The sequence below is a fragment of the Oncorhynchus masou genome, chromosome 26 (assembly GCF_036934945.1).
Source record: "Oncorhynchus masou masou isolate Uvic2021 chromosome 26, UVic_Omas_1.1, whole genome shotgun sequence".
NCBI classification, from domain to species: Eukaryota; Metazoa; Chordata; class Actinopteri; order Salmoniformes; family Salmonidae; genus Oncorhynchus; species Oncorhynchus masou.
The window spans coordinates 23070780-23096588 of NC_088237.1; the positions used below are offsets into that span (position 1 = coordinate 23070780).

The window sequence follows — 25809 nt, forward strand, 5'->3', positions numbered from 1 at the left end:
TTTACTTCACTACATTCCTAAAGAAAACGGTGAACTTTTTACTCCATACATTTTCCCTGACACCCAAAAGTGCTCGTTACATTTTCAATGCTTAGCAGCACAGGAAAATGGTCCAATTCACACACTTATCATGGTAACACACCTGGTCATCCCTATTGCCTCTGATCTGACGGACTCACTAAACACAAATGCTTTATTTTTTACATGTCTGAGTGTTGGAGTGTGCCCCTGGCTATCCATAAATAAATAAAAACAAGAGAATTATGCCGCCTGGTTGGCTTGACAAAAGGAATAAGAATTATTTATACTTTTACTTTTAACATTTTAGCAAGTTCATTTACTTTCGATACTTACGTATATTTAAAACCAAATACCTTTAGACTTTTACTCAAGTCGTATTTTAATGGGTGACTTTCACTTTTACTTGTCATTTTCTATTATGGTATCTTTACTTTTACTCAAGTATGACAATTTAGTATTTTTTTCTCCACAGATTTTTTTGTTCCTTTGCATGAAGGAAGAGCGCTCATAACTGTGGTCTACTCTATTTGAGATTTTTTCTGTGTCATCCTCATTTATTCTTATTAATACTAATTAGCCTTTACAAACTTGAAATATCACCGTTTTTCATGTTTCCTCAAACGGTCTATTGGGGAACGTTGAAATCAGAGGGTCTAGGCCTACTCATCATATAACGGGCGGCACGTTGTAATATTTTCAGGCGTCAGCCGTCTACGTGGCTGGCTGACGCATTTAGTTCTTTTTCCCAAATTCCAATGAGCGATCAGGTGGTCGATTTTTTTACGGGATATGTAGACTTGTTTCTATGAGTTGGCAAGTAGAATACTTTTATTTAAGGTTTATTTGATTATCTGAAATACCTAAATATTCTTAATTATATTCACATTTTAACTAATGCATTTAACTTGATTTTGGATGGAGTTTCTTGCGCTAGTCTGCTACGAAACTGCTAGAGCTGTGGGCCATTGTCGCTTGCAGTCGCAGCCGCTACTTTGAATCAATTCCTTTTCAAGTAGGCCTAGTAGGCAAAGGAAGCTGCAAGCCGAAACGTTGCTGCAGGCTACAAAAATGCCAAGTAATGAAGTGAAGCAAAGGAAGAAGACCACGGCTCAGAAACAAAATGACGAACCGGTAGAAACGTCAAAGTACACTTCCGAAGATGAAGCAAAAAAAGCTAAAGCTACCGAAGGAAATAGCTTGGCTGAACCTAAAAGCTCCTCGCCGTTCTCCCTGGATGTGAAAACGATGACTTGTCTATTGTCACTGATAGTTTGCATAGTGCTTACATGGTAAGTAAAAGTAAGCCTATTAATTTGCATAGGGCATAAGCCAAATATTTACTTTATAAAGGCCCGTGTATTTATGGATAATTCCTATTTACTTTCATCTCGGCCAAACAAGAGGAAATTAATAATTTTATGTTTGAGTTTTGACGCTATTTTCGCCCCTTACATTACAGGGTGGTATTGCAGCAGAATGCAAGATTCTTCGACGTGGAAGAAAAGTACAAACTACTGTCTGGGAAGACTGCAAGTCTCCTTGAAATGGAGGAGGAAGTCATCAAGGTGTCCAAGAAGGTATGTTTTGTTTCTATTGGAACTGTCTATCCATCTCTCTCTGTTGAAGAACAAGACACAAAAACATTATGCAGAGACTTCTATGCATTGTTATGTGTGTTTATGTTATTGTGTTTATTGATACTGTCATTGTCTTGCTTGTCACATAATGTAGGCCCCTCCCCCTTATTATTAACCCCTGCAGACATGTCTGCATTATTCATGTACTTAATTTCAGCAGTTATTCTTGCGTCTTGGATTGTATAGCCTATCCAGTTGAATTAAATTCTGCGATCAAATCACATTGTCTTCCTTAGATTCGCTATACACATCTTTTGACTGAATGTGTGCATGTAATTGCATGGATTTGTACTGAGAATACTGAGGATCCCAGAGCCGCCCTCAGAAACAGCCCTCCCTGTTTTGTGTTGTGGCTGCAGCTCGCCGCCTCCGAGAACGACCTGCAGGGGGCTCTCTCCACCTTCTCCCTGGCGACGCGCCTCGAACGTGACCTGTCCTCGCTCCATGCAGTCGTCCTGGCTATGCAGGATGACGAGAACTCCGCCTCTCGCGATCTCCAGACAGTCAACGCCCGCTTCCTGAATGTGACTGAGACGTGGCAGACGGGCCTGGCCTCGGTGACCTCCGACCTGGCCTCTCTGAAGACGGAGTCACGTGAGGCGCACGCCGGCGCCACAGACCGCGTGAACGAGGCCGAGCAGAGGGCCCGGGCGCTGGACAAGAGGCTGGAGGAGCTGGAGGACAGCACCCGGCGGAACACACGCGCCCTTGGCCGCACCGAGGACGAGGATGCCAAGCGGTCTCAGGACCAGCTGGACTGGAACACCAAGCAGCTCCACAAACTGGAGGACCAAGTCCGGAGCCTGCTCCGAGTAGATACCGAGTTAGTCGCCCAGCTAGAGGAGCACATCCCCCGGGCCCAGCAGTGCGAGGCTCACCTCCCGGCTGTGGAGGAGGCAGTGCGATCCATTCTGAGGCTGGGGGGGGACCTGGGGACGGCAGAGCGAAGGCTGGAGGAGCTCACCCTGCAGGTGTTTGGGACAGAGGACAGCATGCTTAAAGCCCTGACGGAGATCCTGGACATCAAGCAGGCTCTGGACGCCCTCCAGGCCCACAACAGCATCCTCAAGATGACGAATGAGTTGGCTGTTGTCAAGGAGACGCTGGGACAGCTCAGCAGGGGGGTGGAGCAACAGGACAACCAGGCTAATACTGGAACGCTGGATAGGGAAGGGGAGAGGGAGGGGTGAAAGGTCAAGGACCCAGAGCAGGATGAGCCACCCCAGCTGGTACATAATGATGACCTCAGTGTGTGATGTCATTTTTAAACCATGGGAAGGAGTGGTCCTGTCATTCGTTTTGTTTTAAAACTGCTGTTAAATCCTCACATAGTTAAACCATTGCTACATTGTGTGATTTGTGCATTTTAACTTGCTATTGATAAGTTTAGCAATACGTTTCATCAATAGGTTTTAAGTTCTTGTCTCACAAACATGCTACTATCTCATATGGGAACCAATCAATGTTATCTGCACTGGCTGCTGAAAGTCAGCAACTAAATGTGGCGTTTGCACCCAAACACTGCTCCTGTAATCTGTAAAGGATATTATTGTTGCCTTGTCAGTGTCTGAAAGGAGAACAATTGTGACCGGTACTCCAATATCATCAGGTACTCAAATGTTGAGTTTGTATACATTTTTTTTATTCAGATTTTATATTCAAATAAGTTTGACAGTTATGCCAGTATTGCATTTCTAATAAATGTGCCTTGTTATCAGTGTTTCTCTGAATCTTTTAAATGTTCAAATTTGGTTAAATCTATTGTAAAAAATGTCTTCTCTCTCCTAGCTTGCATCTCTAGTAAATTAAAACCCGTCTCAAATATCTTAGTGTTACCCATTTATTTGCTCTATTTATTTGTACCAAACATCAGCTTTCTGTGTAACTTATGGACTGTCTCCCTGCATGTTTTTCAATTAATCCTATCTACCGGTCTATGACTGCATGGTCTAGCTGGTCAGTCTTTTCCTATGTAAAGCTATTTTCTAAAATGGCCGCCCTGTTCTGTCTGTCCACCTGTTTCCTGGCGCAGTGTGAGGGTGTCCAGAGCCTGTTGGAGCATCTAGAGAGGCAGCCTGGTGGTGTCCTGCCCCAATTGGAGGCCCTGGAGCGGGATGTAAGCCAGCTGAAGGACTGGGCGTCCGGCCTAACGGAGAAACGCGGCCTGCTCCAGGACAGCGTGGCAGCACTGACCGAGGCTGTGGGACAAATCGAGGGACGCACCTCTGCTATCACTAAGGATGTCAACACTAAGGTTTTAAAAGATGATTTAAGCCATCTAGATGCTCTTACTACTTTGGTAACCAGGATGTAATAACTCAGGCAATTACACAGGAACTGCAGATAAGATTCCTGAAACAATCACTGTATTGTAATAAGCTGGAAATGTTTTAAAGTAGTTACACTGCCTTTCTATTCTAATGCTACGGTTCTGTTCAACAAGTTGCCTCTGGTTTTGAGACTTCAACCTTTACATACTTGGAATATACATTTCTTTGTAGTTACATGTAATAATACCAAGAAATGTATATTCCAAGTACGTAAAGGTTGAAGTCTCAAAACCAGAGGCAACTTGTTGAACAGAACCGTGGCATTAGAATAGAAAAGCCGTTCATGTAAAGATTTGCCCATGAATCATCTTCCTCCTCTCCTTTTCCTCCATCTCCTAGGTGGCGTCGGTGCGGACAGACGTGCGTCGGATGGATGGGCTCCAGTCGGAGGTGGAGTCTCTTCTGGAGAAGGTACGGGACCTGGAGGAGCGGGCCGCCCAGGCCGAACACAGTATGGTCAAACGTATTGGCGACCTGCTGGCCGGCAGCATCGATCGCATCCAGGGCCTCAAGGGTGCCACGGAGCGCAACGCCCAAGCCCTGGAGCAGCTGAAACGCCGCCTACCTGAACTGTTCGCCAACGACCGGCAGATCTCGGAGCGCCTGAGGGAGCTGGAAAGCGGCCGCGCCCGATTGGTCCGCACGGTGACTTTTGCCGGCGACCTCAAGCCCAAGGTGGCGGCCATCAAGCGGGACTTCGGGGCGCTGGCTCCGCAGGTGGATGAGCTGACCCTGAGGATCGGCCGTCTGGCCGAGGATCTGACCAGGAGGGAGGAGGACATCGCAGAGCTACGGCAGACGTTCTCTAACCTCAGCGCTGTGGAGGAGGACCTAGGAGTTGTGACACAGCAGTTGAGTCAGATAGTTGAGCCTGAGATGCCCGTAGTGGGAGGAGAGATGCTTCTGCAGAAAATCAACGTGAGCGAAGCCCTCCCTCAGACACTGGAAGGAGAGCTGTGAATGAGTGCTTTTCTATATGCTATAGATCTACAGAGTAAATGGCAAACTTTCAGCTTGTCACCAATCATTCCCTTACAATAACTTGCACGTTTTTGTAAATCTCAGAGTTTGCTGATCTCTCTACAGCCATGGTCGACCCCACCTAGCCCTTACAGCAGGTACTTCTGGACCCCCCCCCCAGAGATCTTGATTAATGTAAGCAATATAATGGAAACCACAAAAGAACATGTTGCTCCCCCTATAATGTACATTCCAGTATACTTTCCATTGACTGTATACCTATACAGATCTTTCGGGGGTCGAGAGGTAAGTCTTAGGGGTTAGGTTGAGACTAACTGGGCTTTTTGTCAAGAATGCTGACTGACGTATGTTGCTTTACAAATTGTATCCTTGAATGAACCTGTCATATGAGTAGGTTGGCGTTTATTGCAATGAATCTTGTCCTGGAGGCAGAGTTGAGCAATTTCCACTAGAAGGGCCAGTGGCAAAGTCAAAATTCATGAAAACAAAAATGTGCTTGTTGGTCATAATTTAAGGTTAGAGTTAGGGATTAGGTTAGTAGTGTGGTTTAGGTTAGGTTTAAAATCAGATTTTATGGCTGCGCCAGCTAGTGACTACCCTGCAGAGCTGCCTCCAGTACATGAGTCATCCCAGTAAATGCCAACCTGTGTCCTAGGAGACTGGAATGTTATTTTGAGAAAAATGGCATCAATCATGGCGAATGAGAGGTCTTTCTGGTCCACAGTTTTGGAATGTGAGCAGTCTCTTGAACAGTTTCCCCCTTATCAGTTGTCAGTCTGGCCAGTGGGCGGGTTGTAACAACACTGCTTGACCCCTGTGTGACCTGCACACACGGGTATGTATTCTCAGGCTAAGGGGCCTGTTCAGGAGGAATGTTTTGCTACAATATGATTCTGTACAATAGGAAATGATGATGTCAGCGCTATACATTCTACCTGCAATGTTCTCAATAGTTCACTGTGCTGAATACATGCCCTGGGGTTCCACATGGCTAACTAGTTCTGCTCGTTTTTGCATCTCTCTGCCATCAATCAAATCTAAATGAGTCTGTGGTTTAAAGGTATAGGGACATAAAATAGAATACTGAACGCTGCTGGTGTAAACGATCTGTTGCCAGGAGTTTATTCAATGGGGCTGACTGCAGAGCAATGCAGATAGAAATGTGTGGCATAGAGCTGTGATTCATGTCTGAGAGTTGTTTCTGTTCTGTTTAACATTTTATCTGCAACATTGCTGACGTTGCACTCCTCTGATAAAAAATCTTATTCACTTATTCAGTGGGTTACCATATGTTCCGATAGAAATATATTGTGTAGAACAGACATCACGGTCATGTAGGATAGGGAAGCATGCTAATCTATTGATTTCTAGGGCTACTCTGCTGAGTAAGCCTCCAGGTGTTTTACAGGAAATATACGTCTGAAGGAGGAAGTATGTATCGGAGCTGAACAATGAGCTGCCAATCACCAAAGGCCAATCTCCAACCCGAGAGCCAATCACAACTTGTTTAACATGCACATTGGCATGTCATCTCTAAAGATGGAGTTGAATCTACACATACCTGGAATCGCTCAAACGAAAAGCAGACCTTAGGGCGCAGATTGCAGCTGGTCTTTGGGTAAAGAGTGTGGACACCATACCACTGTTTTAACTAAAGCTAATTACATGTACAGATGACACCACATGTATTTACGGTAACCATTCCTTCAAACTGTGCCAACCCCATTGTAGTGGTGTTAGGACACTGCAGAGATCGTGTTTTAAAGCCTTGGATATATTGTTCTTCGTGTGAGAGGGTTGTGCTTAATAAATTATGTCAATTTGAAGTTTGTGTGTACTCTGTATTCCCTATACATGTTTATGAATTTCCTTGTACATGTTGATGCAATGGCACCTGTTGAATGGAAGGTTTTGTGTGTGTGCGGACACAAATGAAGTTATGAGTGGCCTATCAGGAAATGATTGAATTAGCCTCAAGCAATCTCCTCTCTTCAGATGAAAATTAATTACTTTCAATAAATTCTCACTTGACTGTCCCAGCAGTGTTTCCTAATTAAATACTCCAATAAGCTTTCTATGAAGCATCACAGACTGTATTAAGTCCACTTATATACTCAGTCTGAAGCGCCAGGTTAAATGTCAAATGGCATCCCATTCCCTACATACGGTGAGCTCCATTAGTATTGGGACAGTGGTATTTTTGTTGTTTTGACTATACTCCTGCACTTTGGATTTGAAATGGTATAAAGTGCAGACTGTCAGCTTTAATTTGAGGGTATTTTCATCCATATTGTATGAACCGTTTAGAAATTACAGCACTTTTTGTTCATAGTCCCCCATTTTAGGGGACAAGATCAAGTTTGTGACTACAAATTTGTTGGATGCATTTTCTGTTTGATTATTTTGTGGATGCTACCATGATTACGGATAGTCCTGAATGAATCGTGAATAATGAGTGAGAAAGTTAGAGGCATAAATATCATACTCCCCAAAAATCCCTACCTCTCATCATTACAAAAACCAGGTACTATGTACAAACAGTACTGTAATTTCCAAACTATTCACTCAATATGGATTAAAAAAAAAAATGAAAGTTGACAGTCTGCACTTCAACCTCATAGTCATTATATCATTTCAAATCCAAAGTGCAGGAGTACAAAGCCAAGTACAAAAAATGTGTCACTGTCCCAAAACTTTTGGAGCTCAATGTAATACACCACTTTTACTAGAGCCATATGGGCCCTGGTCAAAAGTAGTGCACTATATAGGTGATAGGGAGCCATTTGGAGCACATCCATGAGTGAGCCTTTAAATGAACTGGGAGTGCTTTAACATTGTAGCCTGTATCCTATGAAGGATTTTCTATGATCTTTATCCAATGATCTTCTAGAAACAGACCGACTCACTCTCATCTTTCACCTCAGTAACCTCCAGTGAGATTGATGAAGTGTGGTGGTGTACAAAATGGCTACCTTGCATCTGTCACGAAGACGGTTGGAATGAGTTAGCCCCATACAATGTACGATGAATATTTTATAATATACATGTAAATCAATTCAAAGCCTTCTCTACACAGAAATGTGGTGGCCCAATTTAATTTTTGTAACAAAACACAATCAGTAAACCATAACACGCTCCTGAACAAGAGCTTATATTGCAAGTTGGGTTTGTGAAACCACCCGTAACAGAATCTGACTAAATGAAAAACTCAAATGAGAAAAAATACAAAAACAAACAAAAAACTACAGTGCAGTGTTGTGTTAAAATTCACAGCAGTCCACGTTCCCCATTTCTCATTGACCCAACCCAGTCTACCCCTCCTGAACACTACCCCCTCCTCCTCCTTCTCTTCTTCCTACGCTCCCCTTACACCTTCTTGCTATTCGGCTGGGGCTTTGGTCAAGGCCTCCAATGAGCCAATGGTCTTCTGTAGTGACCCCTGTAAGGCTTCAATGGCCTTCTCATGGCTCTCCAGCTTGGCAGCTTTCCCCACCAGGCCATCCACGGTGCTCTTCAACTTCTCCAGCTCTGGTGGGGGATGGCTGGTTGACTTGGAGACTTCCCCCAAGGCTTCCAGCTTCTGCTCCAGCCCCTCTATCTGCAGCCCCAGGTTAGAGACCCTGGAAGACAGATTGGTCTGAGCATCACTCAGTGCGACCACGTTGGACTGGAGCTCCCCTAGGCTGCCCTTCAGCTCCTCTAGCTCTCCCTGTAGAGTGGCCCGGGCCTTCTCGGCTGCCGTGCCCTGGGCGGCGAGCGTGCTCTCGTGGGAATCGTACTTGGCAAGAAGAGCCTCAACATTGGAAGTCAGGTCTGTTAGCGACGCGGCCAGGGAGTCTCCGCCCTCCTCCACCACTTTTAGTCTGACCTCCAGACCGTCGGACCTCTGCTCAGCCCTGGCCGATTCCCCCCGCAGTTCTTTCTCCAGACTGTGTAGAGCTTCGGTGGCCAGCTCCAGGCTGCTCTCCAGGCTCTGGTCCTGATCTGTCAACGCCTGGATGCCTGCCTCTGCCCCTGACACCTGCTGCCGCAGGCTCCCCGCCGTCTCCTGCACCAGCAACCTCACCGCCTCCACTTCCTGTGACATCGAGGCTATTTCCTGGTTACGGGTCTGGAGCTCCGACCCCACCGCGGCGATCTGCTCCCTCAGCGAATAGGCAGACTCATCGGTGGCCTGCTTCGTGGTGCTGAGCCCGGCGACGGTGTCGACAATGGAGGACAGTTCCTGCCTGATCAGCTCCGGGTCCTCCATGTCATCCAGACGGGCTTTGAGGTCAGCCAGCTGACTTTGAGTCTCACCCTGGGTCTCGGTGAACTCAGTCACGCTATCCGCGATGGAGGCACTCAACTCAGCCAGGCGCTCCTCCACCGTCTTCTCCAGGGAAGAGAAGTCCCGCTCTCTGGCCTCCTTCACCTCCTTGATGCCTTCTGACAGGTCGACCAGCAGTTCGTTCTGGAGCCTCTGAAGAGCCTCCTCCACCCGCCGTGTCTCCGCCTCACCCTTCCTCACCGCTCGGCTCCCCACCTCCTGCTCTGCCCGCATGGTGCCCAGTGCCGACTCCAACCCGTCTACAGCACGCCTCACGTTGTCCACCTACACAACCACAGACAGCGAATCATACAGTGAGTGTACAAAACATTAAAAACACCTGCTCTTTCCATGACATAGAGACTGACCAGGTGAATCCAGGTGAAAGATAGCTTTCACCTGGATTCACCTGGTCAGTCTCTATGTCATGGAAAGAGCAGGTGTTTTTAATGTTTTGTGCACTTATCACTTGTTAAATCCACTTCAATTAGTGTAGATAAAGGGGAGGAGCCAGGTTAAAGAAGGATTTTTAATCCCTGAGACATGGATTGTGTATGTGTGTCATTCAGAGGGTGAATGGGTAAGACAAATACTTAAGTGCCTTTGAACAGGGTATGGTAGTAGGTGCCAGGCAAACTGGCTTGTTACAGGAACTGCAACGCTGCTGGGTTATTCATGCTCAACTGTTTCCTGTGTGTATCAAGAATGGTTCACCACCCAAAGGACATCCAGCCAACTTGACACAACTGTGGGAAGCATTGGAGTCAACATGGGCCAGCATCCCTGTGGAACACTTTCGAAATCTCCAGACAAATTTAGGCTGTTCTGTTTTGTACACTCAGTGTAGGTCAACCTTTGGTCATCAATACAGATTAGGGCCTTAATGATTATTTGATTAGTCTTTTATTATTAATCTGTCAAATCCTTACAATCGGTCAGATCCCTACTATAAATACTGTATGTATGCATAAATAATATAATAGCCATATTATCTAACACTATTACTACTATTAAAATGTATAACACAGGTTTAAAGCTGTACATCTGTATAGTCACACCTGTGTACTGGATGTACTGGAAACACAGGTACGATACATTCCAAGAAAGTTGGAAGAGGGTGGAAGAGCTTATCCCCGACCAGTCATTTGCCTGACAAAATAGTTTTTTGGCTTGGTAGTTATTGAAATAGACTTTATAGCTTGCAGTGGAAGACACAGTTAATCCCATACTGTAGCTTTATACAACAATAGTTGACACAGCCTCACATAGGAAGTTTACATATAGGAGACTGCAATGCATGTTTCAGGATTTACTTGTTGAATGTGTGTTCTTAGAAAATGTTTTTCCCTGAGGGGTTTCTTTACCACGTACACCTAGTAACAGTAACTTATGAGTAGGTTACTTTGCTTTATTACATAACTCAGCTATTTCTCAGCCTGTGGGATAGATCTATATATGCAGCTTTAATAAACAACTGTTAGCTTCCAGTTCAAACTGGTTTCGTTCAAACTGGTCTGGGAGTTCTCAATTTATGCATGACAAGTTAAGTGAAGTTACATGAAGGCTTGAAAAGAAGTGAATGAATGAAGGAATAACTGTTTGACCGAATTAATTGATGCAGGAACTGGAAAGCTGGATAATAATGAAAGATCATTTATGGGGTGGCATGTTCATACATTATATCAATGCATTCCTCAATTCTATAGAAATATAACTTCCCTTTCATTACAAAGGATGTAGTATTTCCATTAACCTGGATTTGTTTTTGTTTCAATGTCAGTACTCTCTCTCTAGGAAAGAATAGCATATATTACATCTGTACTTTTCTTGTGCCAGCTCATCAATCTTTTGGAGGAGGGGGAGATGGCCCTCTTCTAGCCATTTCTTCTCTGTAGTCTATGTTAATCCTATCTACTTTTGGTGTGCGGTCTTCAACGGCCTGCCTTATCTCGTGACCTTGTCATTAAATGGCTAGTGGTTAGTCCTATATCGTTTGCATTACTTACCCGTTGAAGAACATTCTCTACTTTGTGCGCAACCTCTGCATTTTCCCGCACGGTCTCTTCATGTCTGCTGCTGATTTGATGGACTTCTTTCAACACTTGTTGTAGATAAATAGCAGCAAAGCCCGCAGCGGCTACTAATGCGATATAACATAAAGCAGCTAGAACTTTGACCCAACTCCCCGATCCCTGGATTGAGGGGCTACCATTACTACCAGGTTTCGGACTTTTCTTCGCCACGTCATCTTGCGTGGATGAAGCAGTCTTTTCGCTTAAATTGTTCTTGTTTCTGTTTCTCGCAGTCATGTCTGGTGTGGCTTTCTACCAGGGGGTCCGATGAAGTGTGAGGCTGGTCTCTACAGATGCTGTGTACTGTCTTCACTGTACATTTAGCGTATCAGTGAGCGCGATGTGGCTTTCCTAGAACTCCGTTCGCGTCGAGGTATGCAAAAATGGGGGCGTCTTTCTTATTGTGGGACCTGACTTTCTGACTGCAAAATTGGTCGCTGTACTTGCCTTATGTCTCCAATGGCTATGGAATTATGTAGAAAACACAGTAACTAGTGTTATTCAGAAACACAGTAACTAGTTCTGATAAAGTTGAGGAAAAAAATAGGCCTCTTTATTTGGAATAATATAATTAGGCCCATTGATGTTTCATGTCTTTCAAACCCTGCTTATATAAGCCAAAATCCTGGTATAGGATAGCCTTAACATGTCTAGAAAAATAATGATCTCAGAAATCAACTGATGTAATTTGTTTCAATACTGTACCAACAGTAAAGAGGAGGGATTGTTGGATAGTTTTTTCCCTCTCATTTGCTCCTCCCTTCATACGTGGCAACTAGAGTAGCCTTATCGTGTATGCCTCGACATCCTTTCCTAGAGTTCCCTCAAGCCAAGGCATGTTGCTATACCAGACCAGATCAGGAAGTGTTTCGAACAACTATTAATGTACACACACACATATATATATATATATATATATATATATATATATATATATATATATATATATATATATATATATAAAATTTAAAAAAATATATATATACATAAATATAGATATTGTTTTACCATTAACAATGCATATTAACAAATTGCCATATTTTCAATTTCTTCCATTGTGCCGAAGTCATTAGGCTATTGGCTACTATTACCTAATCAGCGTAACCTAATCACTAGCCTATGCTATATAACTATGTTCCCTCCAAATCATGATAGGATTGCTGTCACCGATTGCAAACTGCAAACCTGTAGACTTGGACATTTGAATAGTTTCAATAACATTTAGCAAGCACCACAATGCAAATTAAGAAACAAATGCATATTTTACACAAAATGGATAACAAAACGCTCTGTTTTGTATTAATCGGCCACAAAATAATTGTTTTCACGCGTGTTTTTAAAGGTTTGATAAAAGTTGCAGGATGATTTAGTTATCTGATGTTTGAACACTCCAAGCACTTTGGCCGTTGTCCAATAGAGTCTAACTGCAGACTCTCAGGCCCATCATCTCTCAGGCCCCGCTGTATACTGCCACCTACTGGTGGGACGAGTACCGGTGGGACATAATATCTCAGGCTCCCCACCAACGCCAGGACCCCTCAGTGAGTACGGTTACATGCACATAATAAAGCGATTATTGTGGCTAGTCATATTAATATAATAGTTAAATTAAAACGTTGACATGCTTTGCAAGAGTAACAATTTCCCTAATAATCCTATGTATATGGACACATCTGAAATCAGGCTACCTGATGGAGCTCTGATACATGCAGAAAATCAGCAATCACAGAGACATGCTATTTTTGAGAAGCGTATATGATTCTTAGTTCGGACATATAAAGTTTGTATGTGAAAAATACTTCTAAGACGCATACATTCAGTTGTTCCGAACTCACTTCACTCATGCCATAGAGAGAGCCTTGCTCGGCTGGTGCTAGCACATGCACAGATCAAATACACTACTGGAACGTCGATTAAGTTGTTTACATGTCCTAACAATTTGAAAGATTGCTCCGAAAACCATTTCAATCGGTATATGCATACTTCAATTTTGACCTTACGCTGATTAAGATACCGTAAGCAGAGTAAGGTGTTTACATTACTATTTCATAATCTGCCTACTGCAACAGTAAGTTTAATATCTAATTATTGCCATGCATGTAAACGTACTCACTGATATGACTATACTGCCAAAATGGCTGAATGAATGTTAGCATATCATTACAGCTTGTACACTTTGTTGCGGGGATCTTAATGTTTGTGTTGAACTGATACTTTGATATAATGGATTTCCCCTGACTGTCGATGCAATAAAAATGTGGGTCAAAAGGGAAATAAAAGTATTATCAGAGTTTTTAATTTAGGCTATGCCATCATTGTAGTATAATCATTGTGCAATGTTTTATCTTAAAATTGGTGTGTAATCTGTTGATGTGTTGGATAGCAGATATAAGTGGGGGCGAAGGACACTGCGTACCGTTCATTGTGTATTAGTTTCGACCTAAAGTGAATTGTCGGTCGTTTGGACGCTATCCTCTCTGTGGTAAACAGAAAAACATATTCTGTTTAATGTGTCAGACCCGGAAGTGATGGTTCTGACATTGGAGAAGGGCCTGAGAGGTGGTGGGCCTGATAGATGACAGCTGCAGCTGGGCCCATCCCCTTGCCTTTGTCCACCAGAGGTCACTGAATGGCAGTCTTTCGAGAGGAGACTGGAACTGCAACTCACAGGTAGATGGTACCCCCGTCGGCGAAAAAAATCGCAGCAGCCCCACCCCCAAATATCTCCCCGTGCGGATGTTCTCTGCCACAGTAAAAACAGGCAATTACGGTTTCACTTCTAAAATAAAACAATACATGGGACAATGCTGACGTAATGCCTGAGTCATCCATGCTTTTTGACTTTGGTCGGCGCTGGCCCGCCCATCAGACGTTGTGACAGCACAAACCGTGTTTCCAGGTGCTGTTGCAGTGAAGATGGACTTTAGCGCTAGTTGTAATGGCTTATTGGCCTTCTGAAGCTAGCTAGCTGTCTCGGAGTTTGTTTTTCCCTGTCAAATCTCCGCGGGAAGGGAGCGAGAACTGGGCTTGCCTCACAAAGACCACAAAAAATGCACCCTGACTCGGAATTGAGAATTTGAACTGCATCGCTGGGATAAATCATTTATGTGGTAATGGCTGGGCTGATCAAGAAACAGATCCTCAAACACCTCTCCAGGTCAGTGTCAATCGATATGAACCAGGCGGAGAGACAAAATACAACTAACTCCCAAAGGGGTTTCATTTGGGAACCAAGCTAGCGCGTTAGCAGCGTCGTACCTTTGCGCGCGGGAGGCCACTGACAGGGCACTCACTATGCTTGCGCAGCTGAACTTGGTTAGCGCAGCTAGCTAGCTAGCCAGTTACGAGCAAGTTTGCTTGTTGTTGTTGGTTGCCAAAAACAGACCGGTGTCTGTCGTGTTTAGTTAGCTAGCTAACTGGCTTGTTTGATAACTGCTTATGGCTAATCTTGCGTGTTGTTAACGCAACTAATCTCCCTAGCCTAGGCTCCACCAGTACGTTAACATTAGCTGGCTAGCTATGTCCCGTTAATCATTGTTTTAGCCAGATATAGCAAGTTTTCTATTTGCTAGGTTACATCAATGATTGTCATTAGCCAGCTAGCTAGTTAGCCAGGTAAACTATACTGGTTAGCTAGCTAGCAGCATATGCTTCTGGCAGAGACAAACACGCCACGTACTGACAGCTAGTACGACACCCAACCAGGTCTCAGAACATTTCATATTATTCTTTACATTTAGTAACGTTGTTACGTTTCGTATGGTATGTAAATACTTTTTGGATGTCCTTCACCCATTCGTATTATATGTTACGTATTCCCAAAACACTATGTTACAAATTTGCAAAACGTATGATATGTTACACATTCTAGCTAGGTGGCTAACATTATCTAGCTCGCTAACTTTAACTAGGCTAGGGGTTAAGGTCAGGAGAAGGGTTAGCTAAGTAGTTAAAAAGTAGTAAGTAGTTAAAGTTGGTAAAATGCAAAAGATGTTCATGATGATATTCAAACTCACAACCTTTTGGGTCGCTATACGCCCACCCAGACCAACCAACCACCCCACTTTTTAGTTTTTGCCTTAAGTAACCATCTGTCTTATGTTACATTTGGTATGGTTACATATCATACTAAATGTAGTGTCTCGGGTTTCGGTGCAGAATAATACGAACTGCTCTGAGACCAGGTTGCCACACCGGGGAAAGTTGAGTCATTTTGGGCCATTTTTTAAATTTTTATTTAACCTTTGTTTAACAAGGCAAGTCAGTTAAGAATAAATTCTTATTTACAATGACAGCCTACACCAGCCAAACCTGGACGACGCTGGGCCAATTGTGCGCAGCCGTATGGGACTCCTAATCACGGCCAGTTGTGATACAGCCTAGATTCGAACCAGGGTGTCTAATGACGCCCATTGGGAGCCATTCTGAGTGGAATACACCAACTGCTCTCTACTGCAGGGTTTCCCAAACTCGGTACTATTCAATGCTTGATGATGAGTTGATTATTTGAATCAGCAGTGTAGTGCTAGGGCAAAAAACTAAATGTGCACCCGGAGAGGCCCCAGGACCGAGATTGGGGAACTCTGCTCTATTGCACATTTGCCAAACTCATTCAACGGCGGGGTGAGTGTCAGCAGGTTTTTGCTCCTCTCTTGTACTTGATTGATTTAATTAAGGTCACTGATTAGTAAGGAACTCCCCTCATCTGGTTGTCTAGGTCTTTATCAAAAATCAGCAGTCACTTGGCCCTCCATGGAATGAGTTTGACACCCCTGCTCTACGGTATTTACTTGCACCGGGGCGGTATGTATGTCCGCTCTTGCTTGCATTAGCAGCTTGGGATAATAATGCACCTTCCACAGCATAGAGATGACTAGGCACCTGTACACATCATACACAGTTTGTTTGCCAGTACCATGGAGGCTGAGCAGGGAAGATAGAGGCCTTGCTTGTTGTTGTAGGCAAGGTTTTGTGCCACCTTTTCCTCTCACAAGTATTTGATAAAGGATTAATAGACACATTTAATCAGCTAGTGAAGTGTAAAATATTTTTCATGGGTGATGGAGAGAAAAGACTACACCTGAGACTGAGTCTACACAATATAGTCCCTATGTTTGCAACACCGTAATCAGTTGTCCTACCCATTGTTATCAACAGCTTTCAGCTAGGCACATGCATTATTTATTGTTCCAGGTTGGTGCCCTGAGGGAAGTTCATTGAAATCCTTACCCATAATCTTCTAAATGGAGAACTTCCCCGTAATAACATAAATTGCCCCATCACATTCAGTTGAACCTACCTTCAACTGACTGGTAATGGTCCAAGAGCATTCACGTCCTTACACCTGTAGCTCCTAGAAAACTGGTTTTAAACAACATAACGCCTATAAAAACTAAAAGCTTAGATAAAACCTTAACTTTTAGATGTAGGTTGAATCTCCCATGTTACCGGCTGGATAAGAAGGGATGACTTGCAAACTGTTTTGGATTGACCTATAACAGTAAGCTTTGTTATAGTCACACACAATGCAGTTAAACAAGTGTTGTAGCTTTAGAAAGAGGAAAGTGCATTGGGCTTTTTAATGCATTGCTTCCTGCCAGCAATGCATTGTGAACAAAAGCCCTTGACTTTCAGTATTGCCAGTGGAGCCCTTGGTATTTATGCGGCAAGGCAGAGGCTTTGATGGCTAGTGGTTGCTGTGCCCTTCATGGTCCCACAATCAGTGGCCACAGCCAAGTTTTACGTACATTTACATTACATACACAGCCTATGACTGTCATTTCCTTTTAAGCATTGTTCACAACTGTAGGCCTTAATGCTCAAGTTAGTTTTGTTTTTCAAATCCGTTTTGGAATACTGACTGTCCAAACAGCAAGTTAAAAATGACCAAATCCGATGTGTGTGTTCAGACAAGACATGTGCTTAAGCTAGTATTCATAGTAAAGACGGGTCTGTGCAGTGGTGTAGACTGACTGGTGGTGGTGCACATGCTTCCTATCAGTTAGAAGTTATGTATCAAGCTAATGCCATGGATGTGTCCCAGTTGATTTGAATGTTTAAAATCATAGTGGAAGAACACTTTTTTTTTTAAAGCCTCGAGATGAGATAATCCAACTTGAAAAATGAGTCATTTTTGGCTAGCCACAGCAGTCAGCTAGCTAGCTGGCTAGCCACAGCAGTCAGCTAGCTAGCTGGCTAGCCACAGCAGTCAGCTAGCTAGCTGGCTAGCCACAGCAGTCAGCTAGCTAGCTGGCTAGCCACAGCAGTCAGCTAGCTAGCTGGCTAGCCACAGCAGTCAGCTAGCTAGCTGGCTAGCCACAGCAGTCAGCTAGCTGGCTGGCTACCACTTTTTCTTTTACTGTCAACATATTAGGCATATCTTGTTCCTAGATGGCTACTAAGTCTGAAAACCACTTGAAGGCAAATAAATCGATTTGACCATTCAGACACAAGTCGCATGGCTAGGAATCAGATTTGCATCTGATTTCAAACCGCCTATGAAGGTGGCCTGAAATAACCAATTTCATGTGCTTTTAGCAGAACAGATTTGGATCGGATATTCAACAAGATAGGATTTGAATCACTTCAAACTGGCAATGTGAACAAAGCTTTAGTGTCCTACAACATTGGACTGTGTGTGTGTGTGCACATTACTGTTAGCGTCAGCAGGACCGGGGGAATTATGTCATTATCAGTTCCTAGGGTCGTTACGTGATTGGTCGTGCATTCGAAGCAGACCTGCTTGGAAGAAGCCAAACCCACTGCTCATTATAGTGATGTCAAGCAATGTCAATGCTTGGGGCATGTTCACCAGGGTTCCACTCAATGAGGTGCAACATATCAACGTTCAGATAGAAATATATAATGTAGAACAGCCATGCTTCTGTCATGTAGAGTAGGATAACATCATGTCTGTGATATACTAGCAGTGTTTCTATCTGCAACGACCTCCTGAAGGCAGGAGAGAAAGTCTGACTCTTGCCTTCGAGGCCTTGTTGTATGTCAAAACATTGGCCTTTGGGGACACACACACAAATGCGAGTGTGGCTGGTGGTGTGAGGTGTTTCCACCAACAGTGTGCTGCTGTTCTCAGGTGGTCCCAAGGGTGAGTTGATAAAGATGTCCCTCTCCCCATTAAACCAAGAGAATCAGGTACCGACATGGCCCTGAACCAGGGCCAGACACCGCAGGGTCTGAGGTTACACACACACACACACACACACACGCAGAGACTCTTAAATGTGCACGCATAAACAACACACACACACACACGCAGAGACTCTTAAATGTGCACGCATAAACAACACACACACACACACACACACTGATGTTGGGCCTGTGTGTGTGGTCCAGTCATTATTGAGTGCGTCTGGGAGCCCTGTGCTGTGTTAAATATTCATTCTACTGAGGCTCACTGTGATCAGGTGTCAACATTGTTTTAGTCACATGCTCAGCTCCAGTCCCCTGTCTGTCTTTCTCTCTATGCATCTGCCCATCTCTTTCTCTCTACATCTTACCTTCTCCTCTGTCTAGCAGGCTATGTCAGTTTACTCCTCAACATTTCATTCCTCGGGGACCCTAACTGTTGGTGAACATTTTTGTTCTAGCGCAGCACTAACACATTTGATTCAACTAGTGGTCTCTGTGGCACGGCTTGATGATGCGTGCAGGAATGTGACTGGACTGATGGGCGGATGATAGATGGAGGGATACCGATACACACAGCCGCTAAATACAAAATAATAACCACAGGGTCAGCGAGAGAAGACTGAGAGGGGAAAGGGGCTGGCTAAGAAGAGTTTAAATCTAAGAACATTCCAAAAATGACAGTGAGGAACATGCTTTGGGATAAGTTTTGGAGTTCAGTTATTTCCTTATTCATTCAAACCTGCTTGTGCTAACCATATTTGCTGGCTCAGTCAAAAGTAACCAATGAAATTAGTTGCTTCTCGAAGGGAAACCGTTTCACACAAATCCTTTTTGGAGTTAGGTATATACTAGCTTAAATACTTGGGCGTCATTTGCAATAAAGAAATGAGGCCTATTTTCTACACTAACTCATAGAAAATAGTGTATCCAAAATGGATGCTAATGTACTTGATAGTGAAGAAGAAACCAATTGGAACACAAGATAAGGACATTAACTAGAATACTTAAAGACAGTGTTTTCAAAATGGACACAAACAGAAGGCAGTGTTGTGATAATGGACACATGTTTAATAGAGAAACACACTGTTTGGAGCTCACACACCAACTCAATGAAGACCGTGTTGTCAGATTGGACACAAGCGTTGTACTTAGACCTCATAAAATAAAGGCCATTACTCCAGCACCAGGGCAGGTTTCATTGGTCTGTTTCCAGTGAGCTGTGAGAACAGAAACAGGTCATCTGCAGTTAGATTATAGGTTCATCTAATCAAGTTGATTCCCTAATTTAATCTGAAGAATGGACGCACACGTACATGCGCACACACTTTCTATCTTTGCAGAGGCTACTAAATTGAATACATTCTGCCAGGCGACTGGTTTATCCCTCAAAGAATAACCCAAATGTGTGTCTGTGTATCCTGAGGAAGGTTGCTCCAGACAAGTGACCTTGTCGTCCCTTGTTTAGATTGAGTCAGTCAAGGTTGGGGGATCTCCTGTGGGTCAGACTACAATACACACATCAGCGACGGATCGTGTGGCCATCCGAATGGCACACACACAGGGGCCCAGAGCATTGTAATATTTATAGCTCTGATGGAGGCAGGGAGAAGGTGAGCCTTACAGCCCCATTTACAAAACCTGTGGAGACCATGGCCAAAAGTTGTGTGTGTAATAGAAATACAGACAGACACACACCAGCTATGACTGTGAAGAGGGGGTGAATCATGCTAATATAAATTAGGAGTATCTGTGTTAACCCTGGTGCCTTGGCTTAATTTAACCTGGCCTCGCCAAATACCTCAGCCACCCAATCATCCACCTCAAGCCAGTTAGTCTCCTTCAACTTCTTTTGTGAAATCATTTATTTAATACCTCTACTCTAGGGCAGATTCTAACAATGTTTTAGGGTATTTTTACTAGAGGTCGATGGATTAATCGGAATGGACGATTTTAATTAGGGCCGTTTTCATAACAATCGGAAATTGGTCATTTTGGATGCCCAATTTTGACGATTTGTATCTTTTATGACGGCCTAGGAACGGTGGGTTAACTGCCTTGTTCAGGGGCAGAATGACAGATTTTTACCTTGTCAGCTCAGGGATTCAATCTTGCAACCTTACTGTTAACTAGTCCAACGCTCTAACCACTTGCCTCATGAGGAGCCCACCTGTTACGCGAATGCAGTAAGAAGCCAAGGTAAGTTGCTATCTAGCATTAAACGTAATCAATCATAATTACTAGTTATAACTACACATGGTTGATGATATTACTAGTTTATCTAGCGTGTCCTGCGTTGCATATAATCGATGCAGTGCGTATTCGCGAAAAAGGACTGTCGTTGCTCCAACGTGTACCTAACCATAAACACCAATGCCTTTCTTAAAATCAATACACAGAAGTATATATTTTTAAACCTGCATATTTAGCTAAAAGAAATCCAGGTTAGCAGGCAATATTATCCAGGTGAAATTGTGTCACTTCTCTTGCGTTCATTGCACGCAGAGTCAGGGTATATGCAACAGTTTGGGCCGCCTGGCTCATTGCGAACTAATTTCCCAGAATTTTGCGTAATTATGACATAACATTGAAGGTTGTACAATGTAACAGCAATATTTAGACCTAGGGATGCCACCCGTTGGATAAAATACGGAACGGTTCCGTATTTCACTGAAAGAATAAACGTCTTGTTTTCGAGATGATAGTTTCCAGATTTTACCATATTAATGACCTAAGGCTCGCATTTCTGTGTGTTATTATGTTATAATTAAGTCTATAATTTGAAAGAGCGGTCTGACTGAGCGATGGTAGGCACCAGCAGGCTCATAAGCATTCATTCAAACAGCACTTTAGTGCGTTTTGCCAGCAGCTCTGCTGTTTATGACTTCAAGCCTATCAACTCCCGAGATTAGGCTGGTGTAACGATGTGAAATGGCTAGCTAGTTAGCGGGGTGCAAGCTAATAGTGTTTCAAACGTCACTCGCTCTGAGACTTGGAGTAGTTGTTCCCCTTGCTCTGCATGGGTAACGCTGCTTCGAGGGTGGCTGTTGTCGTTGTGTTCCTGGTTCGAGCCCAGGTAGGAGCAAGGAGAGAGACAGAAGGTATACTGGCAATACTAAAGTGCCTATAAGAACATCCAATAGTCAAAGGTATATGAAATACAAATGGTGTTAGGGGAGAAATAGTCCTATAATTCCTATAATAACTACAACCTAAAACGTCTTACCTTGGAATATTGAAGACTCACGTTAAAAGGAACCACCAGCTTTCATATGTTCTCATGTTCTGAGCAACGCTTTGATTTTGCATTATTTAAACCAAATTGAACATGCTTCATTATTTGAGGCTAAATTTATTTTATTGATCTATTAAGTTAAAATAAGTGTTCATTCAGTTGTTGTAATTGTCATTATTACAAATACATTTTAAAAAAATCGTCCGATTAATCGGTATCGGCTTTTTTTGTCCTCCAATAATCGGTATCTTGTATAGGCGTTGAAAAATCATAATCTGTCGACCTCTAATTTTTACTGTCTTCTAATCATTTTTTGTCCCATTTGAGACTGAGCAAAACAGCCAACAAAGATCAGCACACAATTTAGTCACGTTACTCTACTAAAACCCAGTTGGCAGAAAGGTAGCCCACATTTTAAAAAGCTCAAAAAGATATCCTAGAAAGGTTAGCCCATATAAGCTCTAGAAAGGTTAGCCCATATAAGGGAACTACTTAAACAAAAGCTTGATCAGGAATGAGGTAGGTACAGGGGAAGTTAAATGAGCTGTTTCCAGTCATTCTGTGTGTGAGTCAGTGCGATAGGCCAGAGAAGCTGATCGGATCTTTCTACTTCCTTATGGCCACAGTCGGCAACACAACTGACCGAAGTATGAGTTCACTGTACCAGAGCTCGCTCTCTCTGTGTGTGGCCTGTTCACACTGCCCCTCTGCTCTTCACGCTAAGAGTGCTGAGAGTCTTGACTTGATGAATAATTTACTAGAATGGGAGTTGCTGCCCCAAACCATAGATCTAGGATCAGCTTATTCTCCCCAATCCTAACCTCAACAGTTGGATGATGAGTGAAAACTGACCTTAGATCAGCATGTAAGGGTTACTTCATCTTATATTCTTCAATATGGTATAGCCTATGGGTTGTGATTTGGACAAATGAATCATGCTATATAAGTAACCAGGTCATCAGTTGTATCAGAGTTGTAAATCTGTTTAGCGGTTATTAAAATATTGGTTAAAGGATGTTATTTAAATGTTGGCTCAATGTTGCAGCACAGTTGGGAGCTTTTGATCTGGTCCTATTTAAGAGCATAGTACTTCTATCTGTGTCAGATTAGCTGCCTGCCAACCAGGTAGAAAACAAGATTAAAGCAGTCAAACCGTGGCAGCTTCATTAACATTTGTGTGTGTGTGTTGTCGTACTTAGGTTGTGGTGTAATGTAGATCGATAAAATGAGTTAACGTAGTCAAACAGGCTGTATATGGACACACACACAGGTTGTTGTGTGTAATGTGGATTGATTAAATCCGGCTGTGAGTTACTGGGAATTCTTTATCTGTAAACAGAAATTAGGACAATGACCTTTTGCCTGGTATGTGGGTGTTTGGCTAACTACTAACCACAAACTGTGTTAGGGAGTCGATGGACTATGGCACAAGGTCATGGGCACAGTGAGTGTTAGATCTTTAAGCGGGGCCTAGCGATGGAACCCACCCATGCGCACCCAGGACACACACACCCATTGGCTGTGCTACCTCCTGATGAAAGATACGAGTTGGGAAACCCTTACAGTTGAGACAGTGTGACACTAAAGTTCACACACACCCTTGAGTACGGTTTTAAAAGGCAGCAGACATGTCACTGTCTCCCTCTTTTCCAAGTCTGTAATATGATTTTCAGCAGAACTCTGTTTTACTATCTGGCTTCTCCTTGGTACTGGTATTTATTAGGATCCCCATTAACCTCTGCAAAAGCATCAGCTACTCTTCCTGGGGTCCACATGAAACAATACAGAACATTATTAGTCAAGGACTGAAATATACATTTAAAACATCATACATATCAGTACATACAGAATATCTAGGTCTAATACATAGTACAGTGGAAATTACAATACAAGAGATGTATATAAAATGGTTGTCTCTCTCCACATTCCCCTTTGTGCAGTAAGGTGTTCTCTTTATCTGGTTTTAATCCTAGCTTGAGTTACCTGGGGTGGCAGAGTTCCATGTAGTCATGACTATTTAACACTGCGTTTCCCAGCCTCTGTTCTGGACCTGGGGACTGAAGAGACCTCCGATTGCATGTCTTGTACCGATGAGTGTCCGAACTGTGTGCCAACTGCACGAAAAGACAGTTCGGTACCATCAACACATCGCACAAGGACCAATAGTGGTGCAGTCAATCTATCCTCAACTCTGAGGCAGGAGAGATTGACATGCATGCTACTGACATTCATCCTCCATGTACATCTAAGTGCGATACGTGCTACTTTGGTCTGAATCAACTGCAATTTACCCATGTCCTTTGCCACACGTTACGCACGCCTCTATGAAGAGGGAACGAAACACCCTGCTTCAACTCAACTCTCCGTGAAGTGAAAGAGGTATGGATTGTAGGTGTGAGTAAGGATGACAAAAGGCAGAGAATTGTACCGTTTACAAGGAATTTATTCCGTCACACAGTAATTTTGGGGAAAAGGGGCTGGACTGAACATCAATATCAAAGTCCCCTCCTACCTTACCTGCCTACCCACTACTTACTTAACTTAACACCACCTGGTGCGCTAACCAAAATACAGGGGATGGTCCGCTCAGGTCTTACCTAGTGTGCCCAGACAGTGAATATACTACGGGTATATGTATGCCCGCGGGCCTATGGCCAAAGCACTCCCTCGGTGCCTTCCCCCTGGGGGGGGGGGTGGAATTTCAGGAAGCCATCCTGAAACACACACCTAACAAACCACAACACAGAAACTGGGGAACGTAACACATTACCACACAGCTGGGCAGTAGTCAAGGTGCAACAAAAGTAGGGCCTGTAGGATCTGTCTGGACAGACCTCTTCCCATTTTGCAACCATTGAGTCTATATGTTTCGACCATGACAGTCTGCTATCAAGGTTTACACCCAGCGGTTTAGTCTCCTCAACTTGCTCAATGGCCACATTATTCAATAATAGATTTAAACGAGGTTTAGCGTTGAGTAATTTCTCCCAAAAATGATGCTTTTAGTTTTGATACTGAGCACCAGCCTATTGGTAGTTACCCATTCTAAAACTGACTGGAGATCAATGTTAAGTGTTTCAGTTATTTATTTTACTGTTGTTGCCGACGTGTATACTGTTGAGTCGTCATTGTACATAGACACACAGGCCTTATTCAAGGTCAGTGGAAGGTAATTTGTAATATCAGAAAACAATGGCCCTAGCAGGCTGCCTTATGGTACACCACACTGAACTGAATTTGTATGAGATAGGCTTCCATTAACGAAAACCATCTGAGTTGTATTAAATGGGTAACTCTCAGTCCATAATATGGCAGATGATGCAAATCCATAACACCTAAGTCTTTTTCAGCAATAGGTTATGATCAATGACAGCAAAAGCTGCACTGAAGTCTAACAAAACAGCTCCCACTATCTTCTTAATATCAATTTCTTTCAGCCAATCATCAGTCATTTGTCAGTGCCGAGCATGTTGAGTGCCCTTCCCAATAAGCATGCAGAAAGTCTGTTGTTAATTACTTTTCTGTAAAATAACTTTCATTGATCAATATTTTCCAAAGGTTTGCTCACCACTTTTAACAGGCTGATTTGGTTGGCTCCCTTGTCTCTCTCTCTTCTGTCTTTCTTTCCTTGTCCATTATCTTTCTTGTCTGCCCTCTGCCTTTATTTTTCTCCTCATTGGTGGTAAGGGAGAGAGGGGGACTGTACTCTAATGAATTGTGCCAATAAAGACAGGTTAAATGCAATTCTCTCTCCTGTCTTTTGCTTAGTCTCTCCTCCCAAAAGCAGTGGTGTCTTGTATTTGTATTTATGATGTATGTATGACTTCTTCTTTCCTTGATGTTGAATGAATAACAACAATACTCATTTTCTCCTCTCCCTTCCTCTCCTTCCTCCTCCCCCTGCAGGTTTGCTAAGAACCTGTCCCCAGACAAGATCAACCTGAGCACACTGAAGGGTGAGGGCCAGCTCACCAACCTGGAGCTGGATGAGGAGGTACTGCAGAGCATGTTGGACCTGCCCACCTGGCTGGCCATCAACAAAGTGGGCTGCAACAAGGCTGCCATCCGGGTAAGAGAG

General features: G+C 43.5%; 3 protein-coding genes and 1 long non-coding RNA gene across 8 annotated transcripts in view; 2 read left to right on the plus strand and 2 right to left on the minus strand.

Moving 5' to 3' along the window:
- Positions 1 to 743: 743 nt before the first annotated feature.
- Positions 744 to 7005, plus strand: LOC135515069 (inhibitor of nuclear factor kappa-B kinase-interacting protein-like). 2 transcript variants are annotated; one of them, XM_064938892.1, is made up of 4 exons: positions 744 to 1310; positions 1481 to 1598; positions 3691 to 3912; positions 4328 to 7005. In XM_064938892.1, exons 1-4 carry the CDS (start codon positions 1090 to 1092, stop codon positions 4946 to 4948), a joined length of 1182 nt encoding a protein of 393 aa, XP_064794964.1. In that variant the 5' UTR covers positions 744 to 1089; the 3' UTR covers positions 4949 to 7005. The 2 variants fall into 2 exon arrangements, with proteins under 2 accessions (XP_064794964.1, XP_064794965.1); XM_064938893.1 differs by lacking the exons at positions 3691 to 3912; positions 4328 to 7005 and adding an exon at positions 2018 to 3378 and having other exon boundaries at positions 745 to 1310.
- A 1043-nt stretch (positions 7006 to 8048) lies between these two features.
- On the minus strand, positions 8049 to 12040 carry LOC135515068 (cytoskeleton-associated protein 4-like). The gene is made up of 2 exons (XM_064938891.1): positions 11285 to 12040; positions 8049 to 9563 (listed from the first exon to the last, which is right to left on the minus strand). The coding sequence occupies exons 1-2, from the start codon at positions 11585 to 11587 to the stop codon at positions 8349 to 8351; spliced, it is 1518 nt and encodes a 505-aa protein (XP_064794963.1). The 5' UTR covers positions 11588 to 12040; the 3' UTR covers positions 8049 to 8348.
- Positions 12041 to 13964: 1924 nt separating this feature from the next.
- The window catches only part of LOC135515067 (bridge-like lipid transfer protein family member 3B), a 50244-nt gene continuing 38399 nt past the window's right edge, over positions 13965 to 25809 (plus strand). The window contains exons 1-2 of one of the 4 annotated variants that reach the window (XM_064938887.1): positions 13965 to 14020; positions 25638 to 25800. In XM_064938887.1, the coding sequence (XP_064794959.1) occupies positions 13980 to 14020; positions 25638 to 25800 (204 nt within the window). In that variant the 5' untranslated portion in view covers positions 13965 to 13979. Of the gene's footprint in view, positions 14021 to 14078; positions 14508 to 25637; positions 25801 to 25809 lie in introns of those variants that run through there. The other 3 variants (XM_064938886.1, XM_064938888.1, XM_064938889.1) reach the window with 3 other exon arrangements.
- LOC135515070 (uncharacterized) overlaps positions 19553 to 25809 on the minus strand; it is a 30897-nt gene continuing 24640 nt past the window's right edge. The window contains exon 3 of the long non-coding RNA XR_010451761.1: positions 19553 to 19716. This is a non-coding gene — a long non-coding RNA (uncharacterized LOC135515070). The remainder of the gene's footprint in view (positions 19717 to 25809) is intronic.

What these genes read in the sequence shown, in the direction of transcription:
- LOC135515069 (XM_064938892.1), top strand. Translation starts at nt 1,090, where the DNA reads ATGCCAAGTAATGAAGTGAAGCAAAGGAAGAAGACCACGGCTCAGAAA. An exon ending in GTTTGCATAGTGCTTACATG is followed by an intron (nt 1,311 to 1,480) that starts GTAAGTAAAAGT and finishes CTTACATTACAG; the next exon opens with GGTGGTATTGCAGCAGAATG. An exon ending in TCATCAAGGTGTCCAAGAAG is followed by an intron (nt 1,599 to 3,690) that starts GTATGTTTTGTT and finishes TTCCTGGCGCAG; the next exon opens with TGTGAGGGTGTCCAGAGCCT.
- LOC135515068 (XM_064938891.1), bottom strand. Translation starts at nt 11,587, where the DNA reads ATGACTGCGAGAAACAGAAACAAGAACAATTTAAGCGAAAAGACTGCT. An exon ending in TAGAGAATGTTCTTCAACGG is followed by an intron (nt 9,564 to 11,284) that starts GTAAGTAATGCA and finishes GTGGTTGTGTAG; the next exon opens with GTGGACAACGTGAGGCGTGC.